This window comes from Mustelus asterias, chromosome 1 (assembly GCF_964213995.1).
Source record: "Mustelus asterias chromosome 1, sMusAst1.hap1.1, whole genome shotgun sequence".
In the NCBI taxonomy this organism is placed as follows: Eukaryota; Metazoa; Chordata; class Chondrichthyes; order Carcharhiniformes; family Triakidae; genus Mustelus; species Mustelus asterias.
Genome location: NC_135801.1, coordinates 92,397,478 through 92,420,960, shown reverse-complemented (window position 1 = coordinate 92,420,960; position 23,483 = coordinate 92,397,478). Strand labels below are relative to the sequence as shown.

Sequence of the window (23,483 nt, the reverse complement as noted above, 5' to 3'; positions counted from 1 at the left end):
AGGGTCCCGGGTTCGATTCCCGGCTCGGGTCACTGTCTGTGTGGAGTTTGCACATTCTCCTCGTGTCTGCGTGGGTTTCCTCCGGGTGCTCCGGTTTCCTCCCACAGTCCAAAGATGTGCGGGTTAGGTTGATTGGCCAGGTTAAAAATTGCCCCTTAGAGTCCTGGGATGCGTAGGTTAGAGGGATTAGCGGGTAAAATATGTGGGGTGGGATTGTGGTCGGTGCAGACTCGATGGGCCGAATGGCCTCCTTCTGCACTGTAGGGATTCTATTCTATTCTATTCTAAGCGTGTTTCATTCGACAAACACTGGTCCCATTGCCCCGCCAAAAAACCAGTGCTGTTGGTAATTTCCTCATGAGTTCTCCTGATTGTCCACTATAACTCCAGCAGATAATTTGTTAATGCAACTTTACAGCAGCCAATCAGGAGAATCCGTGAGGAAGTTCCAGCAAGAGTGCCGGCACAACCAAGTTTAATCCTGTTGTCAATCTGGTATCGTCTTTACCGGTTTTATAGTTATTGTCCATTTACAGGATAAAATGCTCTGGCAATTCAGTTAAATATCAAATGATTTTCATTTTTCCGCTTCCAATTACCAATTATTTGTCTATAGTTTTAGTGCTTTGAATGTGATACAGTGAGCTGCAGATTCTAGATGTGCAGATCCTGGCAGCTACTCATGAGACGCAACTGACACATTGTGCCTTTAACTTATTTCAACTCTCCTATTAGCTACTCTGTCACACAGAAAAAAGAACAGATATCAGTACCTCTTTCTTCTAATAGATTCCAATTCACCTCCCTCCCTGACCCCTAGTGACAGATTCTTACTGTCACCAATGGAGTGAATGGATAAAATCAGTGAACCACGACAATTTCGTCGTAGACATGTCGTATCTGGTGACCACTGAATAGTAGAAGCATTTCTTATGTAGACTATTTCTAGCAGTTGTTTAAAGGCATTCCAAAAAAAGAGAGCGTGGAGGCAATCTCCGCCATCCTTGGCAGCTCCATTTCTACATTCCAGGCTACTTCCAACAGTAAAATCCAGGCTAATGTTTCAAAGAGACATTACAAGTTCAGAGATCCACTAATGTGATAGGATTTGCGATATAACGAACAAGGGGAAATAATCACAACACTGCACTCAATTGAGTAGAGCCTACATGATGCCAGCTACATCGAAAACTTATTGATACATTAATTAAAATCAACCAATAGAAACTGCTTACTCAGCAATATTTACAGAGCAAGTGCTTCCAAATGACTTCATTGTATTCACTTCCTAATACAGAAACATCAGGGAACAAGGTGGAGAGTGGGTAGGTCGGAGGAGGTTACTGAAACAACTGTACATATTCATACATCAGACATTCGAACATCCAGCCCGATACCTGCTGAATTGTAAGCTCTGAAATCTCACAGGAAGATATACATGGAATACAAAGCACAAAGGACTCCGAACAACAGCACTGCCACATTTAACATTACTTTCAGCCTAAATATGCTGTGCAGGACCCAAGTTGAAATTCAATGACAACTCCAACCGGATTCTGGGAATCTTCAGCTGGTGGTTAAAAGGGCAAAAGAATCAAGATAATTTGTTAATACTTCTATGATGGAATTGTCATGGTGGTATAATGTCAGGGATTGTATTTTATCAGCTGTTTACACAGAACTGTCCCTTTACACGATTCATTATGTCACTGCACACTGAATATGCCTCCAGTATAAAAACAGCTGACTATTTGCTCTGTGGAAACACCACTATAAAAACCTGTAGCAGATTCTGTAAGTGTTTTCCAAACAGGTGATTTGGTAATCTAAACATCTGATCTAAATATTAACAAAAAAACTGCTCTCTGCAGTTTTCATTTGCAATCAGAAACTCAGACCAACCACTTTCTGTCTGAAACCTCACCTTTGCCACGTGCTCATAGACATAAAGCTGAGGCAACCAGCAGCAATGAATGATTTCTTGTAATTTCCTCCTCTGTCAGAAACATTGAGAAGGTCATGAGACCAAGTCACGATAGATTGCTACCCTACAGGAGATAGCTGACTGGAACCCAATCACCAATCATTCACAGAGTCAGTCCAGTTTCCTGAGTGCAGCGTGGTGGGAGTGTTAAAGGTGCCGGCATTAGGATACGTGTTAAACAGAGAATCCCTCTGTTCTCTCAGGTGGACTTGGCCTCACAGCGCCAGGGACCTAGGTTCAATTCTCAGCTTGGGTCACTGTCTGTGCGGAGTCTGCATGTTCTCCCTGTGTCTGCGTGGGTTTCCTCCGGTATCCTCCCACAGTATGAAAGATGTGCAGGTGAGGTGCATTGGCCATGCTAAATTCTCCCTCAGTGTACTCGATCAGAGTGTAGCGATTAGGGGATTTTCACAGTAACTTCATTGCAGTGTTAATGTAAGCCTACTCGTGACACTAATAAATAAACTTTCAACTTTAAATGATCCCGTGGCATTATTTCGAAAAGGGAAGGGGAGTTCTCACTGGTGTGCCTGGCCAATATTCATCTTTCAACCAATATCACAAGAAACAGACTCTGTGGTCAATGTCACAGTGTTGTTTGTGGAAACTTACTGTTTAATTTACTCAAGTTGATTGCCTTGTTTCCAACAGCATAGCAGGGACATTTCAGAAAAGTACATTAGTTGCTGTAAAGCACCTGGGGATGTCCTGGCATTGTGAAAGATGCTATATCAATTCAAGTTATTTTCCCCTACCCCCTCGTTAAAATGATAACATTATGGAGAACGGTTCCAAAATGAGGGACTTTATTTATGTGGATAGACTGCAAAAGCTGGGAATATTGTAATGCTTAAGATGAGTGACCTGGACAGAATAGACAAGGAGAAACTGTTCCTATTAGCAGAAGGGTCAAGGACCAGAGGACATTGGTTCTTTGGCCATTCATCTTAAATCAAAGGTGACAAGAGGAAAAATCTTTTTATGCAGTGAGTGGTAACGATCTGGAATGCACTGCCTGAGAGTCTTCTAAAGCAGATGCAATTTTTGCTTTCAAAGGGTAATTGTTTAATCATCCAAATACAAAGAAATTGCAGGACTATGGGGAAATAGTAGGGAAGCAAGACTAACTGAGTTGCTCATGCAGGGAACAGGCATGGATACAACGGCCCAGATGATCCCCTTCTGTGTTGTAACCATGCCATGATTCTATGATATTATGATGAGTCGGAATTGCTTTCCATATGAACAAGAATTAGAAAATATCCTGATTACTCTGAAGTTCAAAAGCTCTAGCCTGGGAAAAAACTACATCACTAGATTCACGAATGCGGGCTGCTATTCAAACACGGTAAAAATAAGTCTTCCCGTCAGCTGACTTTAAAAAAAAATTGACCAACAACATTTGGGTTGCTCCTGGTTACATGAAACCTGCAGTTGGGAGCTAATGGCATGAAAATGGACAAAACCTAAAATTCAAGTCACTATTATGCGCCATTGCGCTTCAGCCACCCAAAGCCTCATCTTCCTCAACAAACTGCTGTTCTACTCCATTAGTAATCTATGGCAGTTCTCTCGATTTCCTACCATAACGTCAACAAAAGCTCAACTCTTTATGCCGCTTTTCTGGGATTTGGAACTGGAGATCAGGGAATCACTGTAGAAAGTAGCTCATAGTCTTTATTTGTCTTCCAAGTTGGTTAACTATCCATTCCCTCAGGAGGCCCTCTTTCACAGGTGGATCATTTTTCAATCCCTCCCCACTCCAGCCCCTATTAACTCTCTGCTCTCCTGAGAATATCAATCTATGTTGCAGCATGATTTCATAGGCATAGCCTAAGTAAACATCCTACTAATAATCATCTGACTCCTCACCCTAGTAGCAAGACACCTTAGCATAGTAACTATTGGACTCCTCGTCCTGGTAACTATCGAACACAAGGACTGCAACAGTTCACCAACATCTTCTCAAGGTCAATTAGTGATGTATAGTAAATGCTGGGCTAGCCATCGATGCCTACAGCCAGTGAAAGAATTAGAAAAAACAAACAGACACCTCTTTCAATCACAATGGCACACCTCATCCCAGCAAACTTCCAACACCACGTCCTCGTAACCATTGATACATTTTCTTAGTAACCATTGGATATCTTGGACATATCTAGTAACAATGGAACACATTGTCCTACTTGGTCTAATCAGACATGACTGGAGGAAGCTGCTGTTTTATATGGGCAGTTGCTTCTGTGAACCACAGATGTACAATTCCCCCCCCCCCAACCCTGTGACAACAGCAAGAGGTTGGTTGAGGGCAGCACTTGCGTTAACATTAGGCACTTGCTTGAGTAACCAATAGATACCTTGTTCTGGTAATCATCAGACATCTTGCCCTAGTAACCAACGGATATGTCACACTAACAGCCATCAGATACCTCATGCAAAGTAGCGTCTTGGTGTTTACGAGTATGCACAGTGAGTATTGGCAGAGTTGCTCAGCTGTGTGTGACAGCCAAGCCTGACCCTATCATCACCTGATGTTCACACACATGCACTTTGTCGCTAGTTCACCAGTTAACAGGATTTGTTATCATATTAAAAACAGCAATTATGTATTGCAATAATTTTAATGAAGAACTGTAGTCCTGTTATAACAGCAGAGATTATATTTCATACAAATGTCACTGCTAAAAATCGGCTGCTTAGCGTATAAAATAAATACAATCTATAAAAATTACATTGCAATAACCCATGCAGTAATGATTCTGTATGAGTCTTCAAAACAGCCAGCAGGTCAATTATAAATTTATGCTCTAAATATCTATTTTTTTTCAGTTACAACACTGAATATTGATCAACATTAGAACCCAGAGTATTTATCTCTACAGTCAGAGAGCATAGGAGCTCATTCATTGTTCCAGGTGAACTTGGATAATTCAGCACAAACCAAGTACTAAACCCAAGGATATTTCTCTTCTCGGGACAGAACAGACATTTACTTGAGCTGTTCTGACAAAATGTTAGCAGGTCTGTTCGCTCCACAGATGCCGGTTGGCCTGCTGTATGTTTCTGTCTTTTTTTGCTTTTTGTTTCAAGTTTTCATTTTGTATGAATTTTTTTCCTTTTTATCTTCCTGGTCTGTCTGCTCGGTATACGAGAGGCTGGGCATAGAGTCAGTGGGGCTAAGGAAGTGGTTCTAACATTCTAATAATGTCAATCTAATTAGACAACAGTTAAGGCAATGGTCTGGACTAGTTTATGCTGCTTTATACAATGCAATATTTAACATTCACAGAAAACCCTTTTGGTATGTGCTGAATGATGGAACACATGAATAAAAAAACCCTGAAATGTTCAATCTGTGTGCAACACTCTCCTTTAGCAGCCAAGTGCTAAGGAATGAATCAACCTGTCATGGCTGCTCTTCCCTACGCCTAATGTTTATACACACTTCACCCAGTATGTAATTATATACCAAGTGTAGTCTATAATTAATGAAAGTGCGATTCAGTTAAATGTGGCAATGTTTCCTATCGCCACTTTAAATGTCTAACATGCTTGCCATCCCATTCACATCATGCTGGTGACATGGTTACAGGAAGGGTGATATTTTAATTTGAGCAGTTTTCAGTGCTTTGATGCTGAAAGTTTTTTGCTGGCAGTATGTTAAGGAGTGCTCAGAAAAGTGAAACATACTGTAACTCCAGCCACATCTGTTTTCATTGCATCGTAACATAAGAGCACCACATGGATACAGACTTTTATTATTCACACCAAATAAGGAGAGAGCAGCACGGCTCGTTCTAGCTGTTTACACCATTCAGAAAGCATTTCCTTTGAATCTTTCTACAGATACTACACTTGTCAAGGCTAAGTTCACACTTCTTGCTTTGGGTGCCTGTCTTCTCCTGCAGTTATCAATATATGCAGTGTTTTATTTCATTTTGTGTGGATATTCAACTGAGATTTCCCGAGCATGTTGAGTCAGCGATTTGCTGATAATTAGTTTGAATGATTAAATCTTTACCACAAAAACTGATAATACTTTAAATGAGGACAGCTGCAGTATTCTCCTCCTCCCCTCCTCTCCTTTCAGGGCAAACTTTTAATGGCGCCAATCACCCACTGGTACTTTGCCCAGATGGTGATCATTGACGTGGGAACCGTGAAAGTGTTGTAGGCTATTTGACTGGAGAGCACATCACAGCTGGATCCAATTCTATTTTAACCTGATACACGCACACATTTCTTTTTGCACCACTTCCCTCAGGGACAGCCCAATCAGGAATGGGAGCTCTGACTGAGATTCCCCTTTCTAATGTGGTAGTTGAGAAGCAGCACTTCGAAATTACCATAGCTGCGGTCAGCACTGAGTGGGGATTGTAACCTGAATCTTTCATGGATCTTTAAAACTCACCAACTTGCTGGATAAAGTTGCTCAGCTACTGGCAGTTGTGATGTTGATTTTGAATAAAAATGTAAGCTCTCACTTTTAGGTTGAAAGATAAATGCTAAATGTGCACATTGCCTGACTGTCACAATATATTACTGGATATTTTGAAATAATTTTTATCCACACAAGTGAATCCTATTTGCTCTTATTTTATATTAATGTAGGAAGGTGTTAATATGGGAAACGATAAACAGGCTGTGGCAGAGTATAAATCATCATAGAATCATAGAAACCCTACAGTGCAGAAGGAGGCCATTCGGCCCATCGAGTCTGCACCGACCCAGGCCCACCCAGGCCCTACCCCCACATATTTACCCGCTAATCCCTCTAACCTATACATCTCAGGACTCTATGGGGCAATTTTTAACACGGCCAATCAACCTAACCCGTACATCTTTGGACTGTGGGAGGAAACCGGAGCACCCGGAGGAAACCCACGCAGACACGAGGAGAATGTGCAAACTCCACACAGACAGTGACCCAAGCCGGGAATCAAACCCAGGTCCCTGGAGCTGTGAAGCAGCAGTGCTAACCACTGTGCTACCGTGCCACCCTAAATCTAAGAGTAAACCAACAGATTTTTTAAAATTCATTCATGGGACATGGGCGTCACTGGCCGGTCAACATTTATTGCCCATCCCTAGTTGCCCAAGAGCAGTTAAGAGTCACATTGCTGTGGCTCTAGATTCACATGTAGGCAAGACCAGGTAAGGACGGCTGATTTCCTTCCCTAAAGGATGTTAGTGAACCAGATGTGTTTTTCTGACAACAATGGTTTCATGGTTATCAGTAGATTCTTAATTCCTGATTTTTTTTAAATTGAATTCAAATTCCACCATCTGCCATGGTGGGATTTGAACCAGGTCCCCAGAATATTAACTAAATTTCTGGATGAATAGTCTAGCGATAATACCACTAGGCCATCGCCTCCCCTTGCAGATAAGGCTAGAGTTTACACAAACAATATAAGGACAAAACTTCAGGCTCTGTATCTGAATGCATGCAGCATTCAAAACAAAATAGATGAATGATAGTGAAAATAGAGATTAATAAGTGCGGTCTCATGGCCATTGCAGAGACATGGCTGTAGGATGGTACGGATTGGGACCTGAATATTGAAGAGTGTGTGACCAATAGGAAGTGAGGAAAAGGCGGAGGGATGACATTAGTGTATTAAGAGGGGGATAATTCAAGTTCAAGAAACCAGGATACAGAAGCAGTTTTGGTAAATGTGAGAAATGACAAAGGGAATAAGTCACCTGTGGGGGTGGTGAATAAGTCCCCTAACAGTGGTCACAAGATAGGCCAGGGTATCAAAGAAGAAATAGTGGGCACTTTTAAAAATGTTATGGAGATTAACATGGGGGACTTTAATCTGCAAATAGACTGTAAAAATCAGAAGGGCAAAGGTAACCTAGATAACAAATTCATCAAATGTTTTTGGGATAATTTGCAAGATCAGCGCTTTCTGGAGCCAACCAGGGAGCAGACTACATGAGGGGCACAATTATCCCAAAGCAATTTTTAAGTTTGCTCTCCGGCGGGAAACGCCCCCTCCCACTCCATCTCTGGCACCGGGGGCCCCACTCTCAATATCTGGCATCAGGTTCCCCCCACCCCCCCAACCCTATCCCTCCCGAATGCCGGTATCAGCACCCTCTTCCCCCTCACATGAGTGAGCCCCCGCTATGGGGCCCCCAAGGGACCTCCCCACTCAGGCCCCAACACTTTAAGGCCCACCCCTATCCCAGACCATCTGGGGGCTCCAGACCCTGGCATGGTCATCATCATGTCCAGTCTCCATTTGTGGAGTTGTACCAGTGGGTGGGTGGATTCCAGGAGCTGGGTGAACCTGGCTTAAAACAGATCCTGCATATTTAAATGAAGATTGAAATACGTTAATCTGGTTTCCACACAATGAAGGTGTGAACCAAATTACGTCACTGACTGGGACTGGGGAGAATCTCAAAAGAAGTTCTCTCCAGTGTAAATCACATTATGGTCTCTCATGAGAATCTCCGGCTAGAACAGGATTTGCCTCTGTGCTCGTGGGGCTGGAGTATCATCCACAAGATATGGTTTTGTGCAAGGAGAAAGGATTAACTGATAACCTAATTATGAAGGCACTCCAAGGTGGCAGTGATCAGATGAATATTATATTCAGCTTGAGGGAGAGAAGAGTGGATCTAAGACAAATATTTTAAACTTAAAGAAGGGCAATTATGAGGGCATGAAAGCAGATCTACTGAAAGTGAAATGGCAATTTAGGTAAAAGGATAGGTCAATAGAGATGCAGCAGTGGTTGACATGTAAGGGTGTATTTTATAATGCTCAGAAAAGACCTATTCCAATGAGAAAGTAGTCCAAGGGGAGGACCCGCCATCTGCGGTTAACTAATAATATGGTGAAACTTAAAGAAAAACATGTTTTTGCACAAAGAAACATAAAGACAGATTGTAGGAATTTCTACAAAAAAAGAAAGAAAAGAGTAACAAAGTGTGCGTTCATCTAATAGAAAAAGTAAATCTGGGAGTTCATAATGGAAAATAAGGAGATGGCAGATGAATTCAACTGGTATTTTGTATCAGTCTTCACTTCAGAGGATACACATAACAGCTCAGAAATGGCCATAAATAAGGAATTGGATTGGAAGGAATTTAAGGACATTACAATCACCAGGGAAGTGGCACTTAGCAAATCGTAGAAAGTGCAGGTTGACAAGTCCCCAGGTCGTGATGGCTTTCATCCTAGGATCTTAAAGAAGTGACGAGATAGACAGTTGATGCGCTAGTTTTAATTTTCCAATATTCACTGGATTTGGGAAGTTCCCATTTGATTGGAAAATAGCCAATGTAATTCCTTTATTCAAAAAGGGAGGGGAGATAGAAAGCAGGAAACTATAGGATTTCAATTAGCTTAAAATCTGTTATAGCGAAAATGTTAGAAGCCATTATCAAAGATGTTATAATAGGGCACTTAGATAATTTAATCAGGCAGAGTCAACATGGTTTTGTTATAGAGAAATCATGTTTAACTAATTTATTGGAGTTCTTTGAAGAAATAACAGGTGCTGTGGATAAAGGGTAACCAACACCCTAGTGTCAGAGGGACTAGCAGGGTAAATGAGGGTTATGTGAATAGGGCCTGGGTGAGATTGTGGTCGGTACAGACTTGGGGGGCCGAATGGAATGTATTGTAGGGGTTCTATGATTTGTCCCTGCAGGTTCTTACTACCCACATCTTCCAGGAAGGTGCAATGGGCAGGACTATGGACCTCGGCATAGCTACTTGTCAGTGCTGACCCCTCAAATGGTAATTTAACATTTGACCTTGAGGTTGTGAGTCAAGTGCTCAATTGGTTGAGATAGTGGGTTGTCTCTGTACAAGCCATTTTACTTTACAGGGATTAGGCCACTTTGTGCATTCGCATTGTCTGATGTCTTATTTACAATGTCATCGGCTTCTTTAGAGAATCTGTTACAAAGTCGGCCTGCTCTTTTGAAGCTCTTCAGCCTGGCACTGAAGGACACCGTGAGCTGCCAGCAGCTTTGATGACTGAGAGCAAAACGTTTTCCCATTCATACCACGGGGGTTTTACCAACCCAACTACTTCAAAGATACAAGTAGTTTTAAAAGGGGTCATAATGTTATAACCAAAATGTCAGGGTGAATCAACACTGAGGTATAATCCCTGACTAGAACCGCAAAAAAAACGTTTAGTGTTACAAAGTTTACCAAGTCATCGCGCTCTCAGGTTTCCATGACAATTAAGAGCCAAGGTTGACAGAGAAAACTTACAGGGGCTCAACAGCTGGCTTATGCTAGCAGAGCCAAGAGATTAAAATCCACCTCACAGAACACAGCCAAGCAACTTCCCTCGCGTCTGCGTAAATTATCATCAGAGTCTTCCTAGTGTTGAAACCAGCAATAGTTATCATGGCAGCTCCTGAGATGAGTAATGGTTTTGATTTGACAAGGCGACAGTAACCGTAGCAACAGTAACTTGTGAAGCCTGCACAGCCATTGTTGGATTCAATGCGGCAGAGGCCAGAGAGGCCAGAAAGAAAATGAAGCAAAGAACTATGGCATCTGACACATCTAGTGTCCTGCACTTTAATCATAGCTGGGAGAAATTAATTCCGGAGGATTTTCGAGATGGTTCCCCGTGTCGCTCCAGCTTTTGTTATCGGCTGCAAAACCCTCAATCCTGCCAACTGCCAGACTCAAAGGAAATATTTTCTATTTCAGAAAACACTCTTTTAGAATGAGACATTTGTCTTCGGCCTTTTACAAATCACTTATCTATTTCACTTGCATGATCATGTCATGTCAGCATTAAAAGAAAAAGTAATTAAAATTTCATAAACAAAAGGACATTAATAAATTATTTGCGCTTGCATTTCTTTAAAAGCTTTTGCTTTCGTTTCTTTAAAAGCTTTTACTTCCCAAAGATGGCGACTTGTGCTGGCACAATCTTCCACAGACCACGGCAACCCTATGGCAACTTGCCCAAATCATCATCCCTCAAATGTGCATCCGGAATATGAATTTTGGCAGACTGTTGAATCATCAACAGCATCACTGTCAAGTCAAATCCTGTCTCTGCCTGGTGTCTGCCTTTGTGGAGTAGAGGGGCATTGGGTAAGAGTCAGGAATAGGAACCCTGGGACAAGCTCCGGCCACACTCGTGCAGGTGCAAATACCATTATGGCTGGAGTCTTGAGAGAGAGAGAGAGGGGGGGGGGGGGAAGAGGGGGAGAGGGGGGAGAGAGGGAGGGAGAGAGGGAGGGAGGGAGAGAGAGAGAAAGTGTGAGGGAAAGTGTGAGGGAGAGAGGGAGGGAGAGAGAGGGAGAGAGAGAGGGAGAGAGAGAGGGAGAGAGAGGAGGCAGGGAGAGAGGGAGGGAGAGAGGGAGGGAGAGAGTGAGGCAGAGAGGGAGGGAGGGAGGGAGAGAGGGAAAGTGTGAGGGAGAGAGGGAGGGAGAGAGAGAGAGAGAGAGGAGGCAGGGAGAAAGGGAGGGAGAGAGGGAGGGAGGGAGAGAGGGAGGGAGGGAGGGAGGGAGAGGGGGCAAGAGAGGGGAGGGCGAGAGAGAGGGAGGAAGAGAAGGAGGGACAGAGGGAGGGAGAGAGAGAGGGAGAGAGGAAGGTAGAGAGGGAGGAAGAGATGGAGGGAGAGAGGGAGGGAGGGGGGAGGGAGAGGGGAGGGAGAGGGGGAGAAAGAGAGGGAGAGAGCGAGGGAGGGAGAGAGAGGGAGGGAGAGGGAGAGAGAGGGAGAGGCCATAACATGATTTGCACCGGGGAGAACTCATTTTAAGATTCTCCCTGCCCCTGACCGGCGACATAATCCGGTTCACACCCAGATTAACATATTTGAATCTTCATTTAAATCTGCGAATCTGTTTTAAACCAGATTCACCCCGCTCCTGGAATTCATTTCCCCATGGGTGCAATGTGAAGCTGGCAGGAATCACTATTGGTCTCCACAAATGGAGACTAGCTGGAATGACCCACTTAGGGGCTGAGGCCATTGGAGCCCCTGGGTGATCAGGAACATGGCTGGGCAGAGCCAAGCTGTTTGTGCCCACCAGGTTGGCACTGCAGAGTGCCGGGGACTGCCAGGTTGGCACTGCCAATGGGGGCTGGGGGCTGACAGCAGTGTTGGGAAGCCCGATGCTGGATATTGAAGGGGGATGAGGCTTTAACCTCATTTTGAGATTGGGCTGCCGTTTTAGGCTCTGCCCCTCTCAATCATAGCACAAATCACCCGTCCAAAAATAATGACTAAGTGAGGGAGGATTGTGATTGGGAAATCGCACTGACTGACCGAGTGGGGATCGCACTGCGTTTTCTACCCAAGATGGCACTTAAGTCATTTTTCTGGAGAATTACATTCCCTGATTAATTCCTGCCCTCCCGAGTAAACAACAGTAAACCTACTGTAGCCTTAGCAACAATCAGTTTTGAAAAGTTCACTTTGGGTAAAGAAAGCAGCCAGACTTCCAATTCTACAGAGTTTACATTATAACCAGGATTACAAAACCCAAAAAGGAAAAAGACTTGCATTTTATTTAGCACTTTTCATGACTGACTCGGCATATTCAGAGAACTGCAGCCAATTAAGTACGTTTTGGACTGTATTCAATGTTGTAATGTGGGAAATGAATAGCACGATACAACCGAAATAAATAATTGTTATATTAACCTAGCTTTATAGTATGTTGAATGTGCGCCCTCTGCAAAGTCTCCTCTTGCACAAACCCTACAAGATTGAAATCCAAATCTAAATTTGAAATCTGGTGACTAATGATTCATTACCCCTGGCGGAGAAAGAAGTGGTCTGGCCCAACTCTGTTTTAGTTATGAACATGCCTGATGGAGTAACTCTGCCGTTAGTGGGACAGAAAAACAAACGGTGTTTTGCTTCTTAAAGTCTAAAACAATAAAAGGCAGAGTGTTGATCTTGCTCAGTCACTGCGCAGTCATTTTTGGATTCCTGCCCAAGCAGGGACTCATCAGCTGCACCTAATTTTTCTGACAGCGCATGGTACAGGGATGAACACATTAGGTTCAGTACACCATTCCATCACAGGGTGAGAAAGTCAGCAGAAGAAAATCTATTCCATTACTGTAGCCTGGGAACCTCCAGCTCCATCCATCCTGAGCAGCACTGCTTACGGCCATGGAGAATTCCACTACCCAGACAGTACTTAGCCCTAGAATTAAGAAAGGAAGGTGGTGCTGAAAGGGTCAGTTGCCTCTGCGTGTTGTTCGCTTTCCAATTCAAACAGTGTGTGTTCCAATCAGGTAACTGCCGAACCCGTTTGTGTTTGGGTCTCACTTTTGTACATCACTGATGCATTATAATATTGACACATTTCTAGAAGAAGTCTGTTCTCGCAGGCACTTGGCATGTCTATTTCATTGAATCCCAGCCTGTAACTGTCCCACCTGTCTCCCTCACTGGAAGTGCTTGGTTCTACAGGAATGCATCCATGAGAGTGCCGAGATTCCCAAAAGGCAGAGTTTCCAGTGTATCAGGTCAAACACTTGGTGCAATGCAACACAGCTGAGCAGAAAACAACGATCACTGAACTGTGATCCAACAAGGCAAATTAAACAGTCAAAATCCATTTGCTTCAGAGGAGCAGCCAGCAGGCTGTGAACAATGTGCTTCTCAAGAGGTACGAGTTTTGGGCAGGGCGGCATTGCTGTCAATGAGAAATCAGGTCACTATAAATATGGCCGACCTTCACTGCGCTCGTGGGTTGCGCCTTAAGGTAGCTAGTTAAACAAAAATGGTGGGACAGTTCATTCATACACTCACTGGTATACTGTGGTCAATGAACAATGTATCCACGCAGGGGGATACTGAGACTAAGCATTTCAGAGCGAGGATGGGGATGTGGTGGGGGGATACTGTTGCACACAAGCTAATCCCATTGAGGGAAGCATTGGAGGAGGTTACCTGCCCAACGGCTGTGTGGAAGAATGTTGCATGTTTATGAATAGGGGCTATTACTAAAGCAAGGTGAAAATGAAATGGAAGCAAAACTAAACAAGTGAAGAAATAGCTTCAATTCTGATCTTTTTTTAATTAGCCACTTTCTAAGCAGGGCAGCTGCGACCCAACAGCAAAACAAAGAACACAACTTTTATTATTCAGGAAATATTTCAAAAAAATCAAATTGAAATGGAGAAATGAAACACAGAATATATGAAGCTTTTTCTCTTTAAAATATAGTTTTCCTCCTCCACAACCCTCATAAACTCACACACACAGAAATAGATTTATATATATATATATATACACACACACACATACACACACCTCTTGTTCTAAACAAATATCAAAAGAAAATGAATATATTTCCCCAGAGCTTCCCCGATTCCACTTAAATCAGTACTTAATCTCCTGTGGTCTTGTGTGGTTCAGCTCGGAGTATTTGGAAATATTAAATTAAAGAAATTACCACTGGGGCAAATAATCATGCTGAAAAATTACTTTCCTTTTACTCCATTACAGTACTACATTGTAAATGTGAATGAGGTAGTACTCAACACCACTGCAGCCTGAACAAATCACTTACTAATAAAGCAAATTAATACCTACTCCCAATGCCCACAAATCAACAAGCTAACCAAGAGGTCAAACACAAACATAACACAGACATCCATTTAGTCAAATTACTTTTTTCCTTACATTCCTAAGTCACGATTCAGAAACTATTTCAATTATTCGATGTTTTAATCCACAAAATCTTCAGAGTATTCTCCATCGTGGTGATCACTATTACATTACCCATTTATTTTTTAAGTAGCTCTGAGGACAAGGCATATGGTGCAGAATTTTTATCTGCTTTCTAAGTTGTCAGCAGTGTTGTGAAACACTGGTCCTTAATCTTCTCTTCCTCTAAAAATGGAGGGCTGAGTTGAATTATTTTTACAAGTACCAACACATGTTTACCATGGATCAGTTTGTTTTTAGTTACCAGGTCTGATGTACATCAGACTACTGCACACAGCCGAACAGAGTATTCAAAGCAATTGCACAATGGTGCACCATGTGGATACATATGAATGCAGAATTTAACCCTTAAATGAAGAACGTTAATGGAATTTTTGGTGAGAGCCAGAATGGGGAGGAGAGAAACATATGAGGTACCTTCAACTGGCCCTGTTAAAAATATTGGCTTTTATATTCATTCTGCAGTTGGATGATTCTAAATATCTGTGTATCGTGTCTAAACCCAGACACAAAGATCCTCCTTCGGGGTTTTCTCAATCAGCCATCATAGCTATGAAGGTCATGTTAAAATGATTTATTTTTTCCTTTGGGATCCAGGCCACAATCTCAGTTTGGAAGATTATGTGTGCTTCTGCTGTTTAGTGCATGGTACGCCTAGTATCACTAACATACTCATTGCCAACTCTACACCACTCTGAGAGCCTAACACGTGAAATTCCTAATGTAGGATCCTTGGATCCACCCCTTCTTACGCCACTGGCCTTGTTTGGCATTTGAGGAAGCTCAAAAGAAGACTGAGTGGAATTCTGGTGAAAGATTAAGGTCCAGGCATACCGGATCCCAGTCACTGATCCCTTTACAATTTCCTTTTTATGTGCAGCCAGATTTTTTTTTTCAATGCATGGCGCATTTGAGTTTGTTTTGTGCAGTTTTTAAATGGAATGCGTCTTGCACAGTATCTTCCAGGCTATTGCGGTGCTGCAAATACATGCAACTTAGTGGAAACATTGGTCCCAGCTTAAAGTTACAGCAGGAGTGCACTGGTAAGGCTGAACATTGGTCTACACATACAGATACTTGCAAACACAGCTGTGACTATACTACATATAGATACATCCCAACTTGAACTTATGAATGGGTGCACAGTGGTTAGCACTGCTGCCTCACAGCGCTAGGGTTCAATTCTGGCCTCGGGTCACTGTTTGTGTGGAATTTGCACTTTCTCCCCATGTTTGTGTGGAGTCACTTGCACCATTATTACAGCGCACAGTCTGCCCTTGGAGACTTACCAAGTTAGTACTAGTCATAGCTCAGCAGGTACCTGGGATTACAAAATGGCCGAATGGTGAGTAGTATAAATTGTGCTAATGATATTTGAACTGGCATCCTAGTCCTGCAAACACAGCTGTGACTATACTACTGTTACAGAACAAATACCTTGACCTAAGCCTGTGATGCTTCCAGCTTGCATAGCTCTCTAAGAGTAGCCACATAGCAGATAGTAAGAGTGAAGAAAATTCCCTTGGTTGCTGTTAGTGACCAACTGTAACTAATCGCACATTTTTCACATGTCCAGTTACTCAGATTGTTCATCTGTGCCAAACAGATACAGAGGTAGCTATCCACCTGTAACTTACAGACTTTTCTTTGAATTGCATTAAACTGTCTGTTATATGGAGACATATCACTCCACTTCAAGTCACTTTCTACTGCACGTGCACAAAGGGATCAGGCTGTCAGTCATCCCCAATCTGTAATTCAGAGATATTTTGACAAAGAAATTAAATAACTCACTCGAGACTAGAACAGAGTGCCACAAAATGCTAATCATTCTTGGCATGCAGAGTACAACCTGAGCAAACATTACTGTAGACTTTGATAGACGTGTTTCCTTAAAGAAAATAGATTACAATTTGTGTTGTGTTATCTAAGTTTCCTTTGGCACTGGTATAAGCAGCTTGTAAAGAGTTTTATTTTGAGCAGCATTTCACACTATCGTAGATATTCAAGTTGCTGATTATCAGTATTATTATAATTTGCTATGTCACTTAAACTGTTGAATGAAAATCCATTTTACACAAGGTTAAAGAGTAGAGCATGCTGCAGACGAAATACAGATTTAGTAACACTGCAAAGTCATTATTTGTAAAGGTTTACATTAGCGCCACACACACGCACACACACACACAGACACACACATACACACACACGCTCGATTTCACGGTCTGTTCAGCAATAACCCCAGGGCAACAGAAATCTAATATTTCAGTTTCCTTCTCTTCCTCACATTGAAATCTTCCATTTCCCTCACAGCAGCAAAGTCTCTGATATCATAAGTTCACATGGGCTAATGTTAACAGATTGGTTCCCCGCTATACACATTCCTGATTGGTACTTTCCATTGATAATTGGGCAGGGTGTATGATGGGTTGGGTGTATAATGAGCTGTGAGCAAATCTCCATCTGCTCAGGCCCAGCAAAGTGCTATAGAATGGATTGCAGCCTTACTGGACAAATGCTAGGATAATAACAATTGCAACCACACTTCTCTAGCCTGCAATCCCATCAATAGGGGCTTTGCTCTGGAGCGCAGCCTTACCGAATATCCCCTTTTATGCATATTTTCTCTTTTGTTCAAATCTAGAGGGGAAGTCTCCTCCGATGGCTCAGCCAGCTATATCAGTGGATGGTCAGGTTGCGCAAAGAGTTAAGACCCTAACCTCAATCCTTGATCTGTGTTGAGCCTGCAGTAATAGTGCTGCTGGAGCCCTTTAAGTCTCTTTGTTAAGACAGACAGAACTGGCAATGGCTTTTGATCCTGATCGTCATCCAGCAGCTAGAATGTGCATGCGTGGCTTTTGATTCAGAACAGAATATTGGCAATGGTGTCTCCCACAGTCAAATAACTCATCAATGCTCAGTACCTAGACTTTTGCCTGAAAAGTTGCTACTTTGGCAAGGTAACAAACACAGACTGGCATCCGTAAAACTGTTCACCAACGTCAACCAGCACCTGCAGATCGGGAAGTGAATGTTGTGCAGTGAGTTCTCAAAGGTGGGGGCGTGGGGTGTTGCAGGAAACCACGGTCAAGTCAGTTTCTGTCAATCTGAATCATGTGGATTTCTTACTGGCCCCACCTGCTGATAAGCTAGAAGTTCACATTGTATTGACTAGCCATAGAATTGACTACACGCCGACATGTGGAAATTTAACTGACCCCGTGTGAAGATCGCCCTTTGACATCAGCTGAGCCAAAGATGAAAATTGAGCTCTGGACAAATACAAACTACAAGCAGCTTTTTAAAAATCATTTTTACTTTCACAGAATCCAAATAATCCTACAGGTTACCCGGTGTTCAGGCTCATTGCTAATTCAGCTGCAATATAATTAAGCTCTAAGCACAGCACTGAAAAAGGAACAGCAGGATCCAAGATGCTTACTTGTTAACAGAATCACTGTCGCCAGCAGTACATTACAATGCTGCACAAATATACAAGATGCATTGAATAATTCGGCAATAGCCATTTTGGCACAAAATAGCTGCATCTTTTGCAGGATCTAAGGTTGCGAATGGACCTCTTTCTTTCTGAGTTAAGACTGTCAATATCTTTGAAAATTAAACACAGTCAGAATAAAAAACTCTACACTAAACACTGTTATCTACTGGGGATAAAATGATTCATACAAGCATTTACTGAAATATAACATACTATGCAGCAGGCTGTCTTAATGGAAATTCCCTCAGAGACAGCCATAGCTTAAGTAGATAGAATGATATTTTTTTTGCAGTGGGTTGCAGGCCTGAATAAAACATACAGCTGCAGAACTCAGTAGTTCAAAGTTTAAAATATCAATTGAAAATGTATAATTATTTCACTCAGCCAAGCGGTGCACTATTTTAGGACTGCCATTTACAGTGGTCACATTTGAAGAGCAATTGGGAGTTGTAATCAAAATGGTTTTATTAAATCTTGTTCAGACAAAGAGTTTCAAGCAATGATGCTAACACATCAGAGATGGGCCTGCACAATTTTCAGTAGTTTCTCATCCCTGGAATCATTTTTGTAAACCTCTCCTGTATTCTCTCCAATGTGTTCATATCTTTGCTAAAGTGTGATGCCCAGAGCTGGGCACAATACTCTAGCTGAGGCCTAACTAGAGTCTTATACAAGTTCAGCATAACCTCCTTGCTCTTGTACTTTATGCCCCTATTAATAAAGTCGAGGATACTGTATACTTTATTAACTGCTCTCCATTTGTCCTGCAACCTTTAATGACTTATATTCCCAGGTATCTCTGCTCCTGTACACCCTTTAGAGTTGTAACCCTTATTTGCTTAGGTCTTTCCATGTTCTTCCTACCAAAATCCATCACCTCACACTTCTCCACTCCACCATTTTGTCTATGTACTTCTGAAGGACACTGTCTTCCTCAGTTTGCAATACTACAAGGTTTGTATCATTCGCAAACTTTGTAATTGCCCTCTGCACACCAAGATTGAGATCATTAAGATATATCAGGAAAAGCAAGGGTCCCGTACTGATTACTGGGGAAGTCCCCTACAAACCCTCCTTCAGCCCGAAAAGTATCCATTATTCACCGTTTCCTGTTACTCAACCAATTTTGTATCTACTTTGAGACTGTCCCTTTTATTCCTTGAGCTATGAATTTTCTCACAAATCTAGACAAGGTTTGCACTCCCAATTCCTATCCAGAAACTATCCATCCACTACGACCCACAGTAGCATTTGGTCAGGTGAGCACACGTTCAAGCTCAAATGACAACCTTGCAACTAAGCTGCCTGCCAATTTTGACTGTCCAGGCTGACACACATGGTGAATGAGGTGAGGAGTTTCAGAGTGGCAAGCACCAGTGGCAAGGGGACAACGCCCTTAGGAGAGAAATGGGGTCAAAATGGGAAGAAAACAGGAGAAAAAGTGAAGTGAAAAGCATTATTTACACTCAGTCTCCGTATTGTTTACAATTAGAATCAAATTATTTATGCCACAACAAAATCTCTTTAACATCATTCCAAATGACTTTTCAGTACATTGACGAACTGTTAAAAGCTGCTTTGGCGAAATTGGTGTTGATCTAATAGTTACACTGATCTATATTATTTTATAAATATTTGAAGGAATCACAATCTACATCAAGATCGCTGAAATTTTTCATAAGAATAGGGGATGGATGACAGTCTTTCAAAAAAATGCGCATGTTATTATAGGTACCAGGGATATTCCCTACAAGAAATACTAAGAACCATGACGGCTCCTCCCCACAGAAAAAAAGAAATAGGAACTAAGGTGATCAGTTCTTTGAGTTTCACTTTTGAGTGGCAGCACCTGATAAAGTGAAACTCTGCACCCACAGTCCCTCTTCGTCAGAGGACTCCAGTTACTTTCAGTGCAATTACTCAAGTTAAAATTAAAAGGAGGCCCTCAGACATAAACCACTGTCATTTTGCCACAGCTCGCAACGACAACTAGACCAATCCAGCCGTAATTCACACTTTCTGCTAATATCCACCCATTAAGCAAATGATAAAGCTCTAAAAACTGAATACATCAGGATTTCTGCCAAGAAAATGAAAGTAAAACGAACCACAGATTAGTTCTGAATCAAATCGCAGTTTCGGAACATTTGTTCCATTAGGCATAGAGAATTCCAAGTTAACCATAACTATGTGAAACCATACCAGACATGACCTTCATCCTGTACCTTTCTGAAACGGCTCACTTCTCAATGGCTTTAGAATTAACTGTTTTCCTTCTAAATTACCACCAGAACTGCATCTGTCTGCTTCAAAGTGCCTGAGGATAACTCGGAGTTTAAGCTCTAACTTTGATTTATGATTTGTAAGAAAGCACAAAGCAAATTACAACTCCATCCTACTGGTTCTCTTAAAAAAAATAGCTGTAAGGGATTCAGAAAAATTGTGACAATTAGTCAAAAATAAATTCCCTCTCCAGACAACCATATAACAAAATATCTATAATTATATAGCCATTTGCAATGTTAGGTTAGATTGAAGAGCAGGTTACCAAGAGTCAAGCTGTGCTGATGTGGTGCAATTGGTTCAGGAGTAGCCACATGGCTCTGAAATCATCCAGGTGTCTTTCTCATTGTCAAATTTGACAGGTTTAAGGATTACTCACAGTCTGTAGAGCTTCGGCGTTCCCAGGAAAAGCAACTCTGGCAAGACCTGTAGATTGTTTCTATTCAGGCGGCTGGAGAGAAGCAGAAAGTGGAACGAGAAATAGTTGTGAGAAATCTGTTTCCGCAAAAAAATCACCCTTCAAACACTCAAATTTCTCCTCTCACTGTGTTCATTCAATAAATGCTGTGTAATCTCCACTATCTCAGCTAATTGTTATCCTTCATTCCTGAACCTGGAGCATAATGGCTAAGCTTACCAATCCCACACTCTCAGCAAAGGGTGCCGCGGTGCCACAGTGGTTAGCACTGCTGCCTCACAGCGCCACGTTCAATTCCAGCCTCGGGTCACTGTCTGTGTGGAGTTTGCACATCCTCCTTGTATCTGAGTGGGTTTCCTCTGGGTGCTGTGGTTTCCTCCCACAGTCCAAAGATGTGCGGGTTAGGTTGATCAGCCATACTTAATTGCCCCTGAGTGTCAGGGGGACTAGCAGGGCAAATGAGTGGGTTACAGGGATAGGGCCTGGGTGGGATTGTTGTTGGTGCAGGCTTGATGGGCTGGATGGCTTCCTTCTGCACTGTAGGGATTCAATGATTCTATGAATTAGTAATGTTGGAATGGACACCAAATCGAAAATAGGGCATCACCATCGCAGCTCCCTTCCAGTGTTGCTCACTGCTAGGAATGAAGAGCAAGTTGATTTACCTGAGTTGTCAGCAGGCTATTGGACCATGGAAAGGTCACTGCTTGAATCATCATGTGCTCATCAAAGCAGGACATAAAAGGACAATAAACAGGAATGAAGTCCCTGACTGGCATTTCCTTTGCTGAGGCCAGATATAGAACCTTAACTGCTGCTCCATTGAGATCAATGAGCTCCACACAAACTGGACTGCAAGCAAATTGAAGAGCAAGATACTGCATTTTAAACATTCTTGTTGAATACTCAGAGGCACGCCACGAGTTCCACTGTCTCATTTTCATATAATAAGAACATTGTGTCTATTCTTAATCGTCTTCATATGGTGCCTGTCAAAGGCTGGCTGTGTGTTTATTAAAGGCCCAAACTCTGATGGACACAGGTGCTACATATGCATCAAATGAAAAATGTGTTATATATTTGGTCAGGATATGATAACAGCTTGTCAATTCCACAAGGTGGTCCTGCAGCGTTTACCCAAGGCATTACAGAATGTTAAAACGTTCCCTGTAGGCATGTGAGTGAGTCAGGAATCTGCAAAGCCTAGCGAGAGGCGATGAGAAGCGGAGCTAATGAGAAAGTGAAACCTGAACAATTCTTTCCTTATGTCCCCTGGTGAATTGAACTTTATTGTTTTTAACCTACTCAATAACTCTCACATATTTATTGAAAGCCCAGTAATTTCATCAACCTTTCAGTTATTGCTAACTTTCAAATCATTGTGTTAGAAGAATCTATAGGTTTAATGCTGTCCTGTTGTTTGTTCTTAGCGAATAGAAAATATGCCAAAATTTCAAAAACGAACAAACATGATTTTCCACGCATGTGGTTTCAAGACACCTTAACTTTTTAAAAAATATTCATTCATGGGACATGGGTGTCGCTGGCTGGCCAGCATTTATTGCCCATCCCTAGTTGCCCTTATTCAGAAGGTGGTTGAGAGTCAACCACTATGGCTCTGGAGTCACATATAGGCCAGACAGATAAGGACAGCAGATTTCCTTCCCTAAAGGACATAAGTGAACCAGATAGGTTTATCCAACAATCGACAATGGTTTCATGGCCATCAGTTGATTCTTAATTCCAGATATTTTTAATTGAATTCAAATTCCCCCGTCTGTCGTGGTGGGATTCGAAACAGTGTCCCCAGAACATTAGCTGGGGTTTTGAATTAATAGTCTAACGATAATACCGCTAGGCCATCGCCTCCCCTCATTAAGTTAAATAAACCTCACTTTCAGGATGGTCAAGTTATTCTTGATCCTCTCCAATCATGATAAGACCCCACAGCATGTGACTGACCCATTAATTCAGGTGGGAACTTACAGTCATATTTTTACTGAATCACAGTGATTGATCGCAGCTCAATGTCTACATATGCTCCACGATGTGCATCAAATAAGTTTTAAAATACTTTCAATTGGTCCGAACCTCCCTGGACTACAGTGGGAAAGAATCAGCTACAGTGCCTCTGAGGGTGTCTATCCAATAAGCCCTATTGAAAAAGTGTGATTGCGTGCATCCAGTTGAGGTTAGGACCAGGCCTGGTTATGATGCCTCCCTCAGTCAAACAGCTTGACAAAACTCACTGTCCTTCATGTTCAAGCCTAGATAATCAGTTACGCAATATTCTTGTGAACTCTTAGCGATGGTGAAGTGTATCTGAGCTAGTGTCACTATTTTTATGAAAGATGAAGGGAAAATTACTTGGGGCAGTGGTGGGGGGTAATATCTGGAATTAGAATATGAAAACTAAATCAATGTTGTGATTTTTTTTTTAAACAAAGCGCATCCATTCAAGCCACAGTTTGAAAGCGGTGGAGCCTTTCAGTCTTCTACTACAGACAGATGACAGCTACTGTTTTTGTGAAATACAGTCCAAGCATTGTGGGCTGATAATAATAAAAGTGGCGCCAGAGGAGTTTGGGGCAGGGGGGGTTGGGGGGAAGC

At 42.3% G+C, this 23,483-nt stretch overlaps 1 protein-coding gene across 2 annotated transcripts in view; it reads right to left on the bottom strand.

Annotated features, from left to right (window-relative positions):
* The window catches only part of slit2 (slit homolog 2 (Drosophila)), a 420,226-nt gene that overhangs the window by 378,118 nt on the left and 18,625 nt on the right, over nt 1-23,483 (bottom strand). For both annotated transcript variants that reach the window (XM_078215445.1, XM_078215451.1), the window contains exon 4: nt 20,835-20,906. In XM_078215445.1, the coding sequence (XP_078071571.1) occupies nt 20,835-20,906 (72 nt within the window). The remainder of the gene's footprint in view (nt 1-20,834; nt 20,907-23,483) is intronic.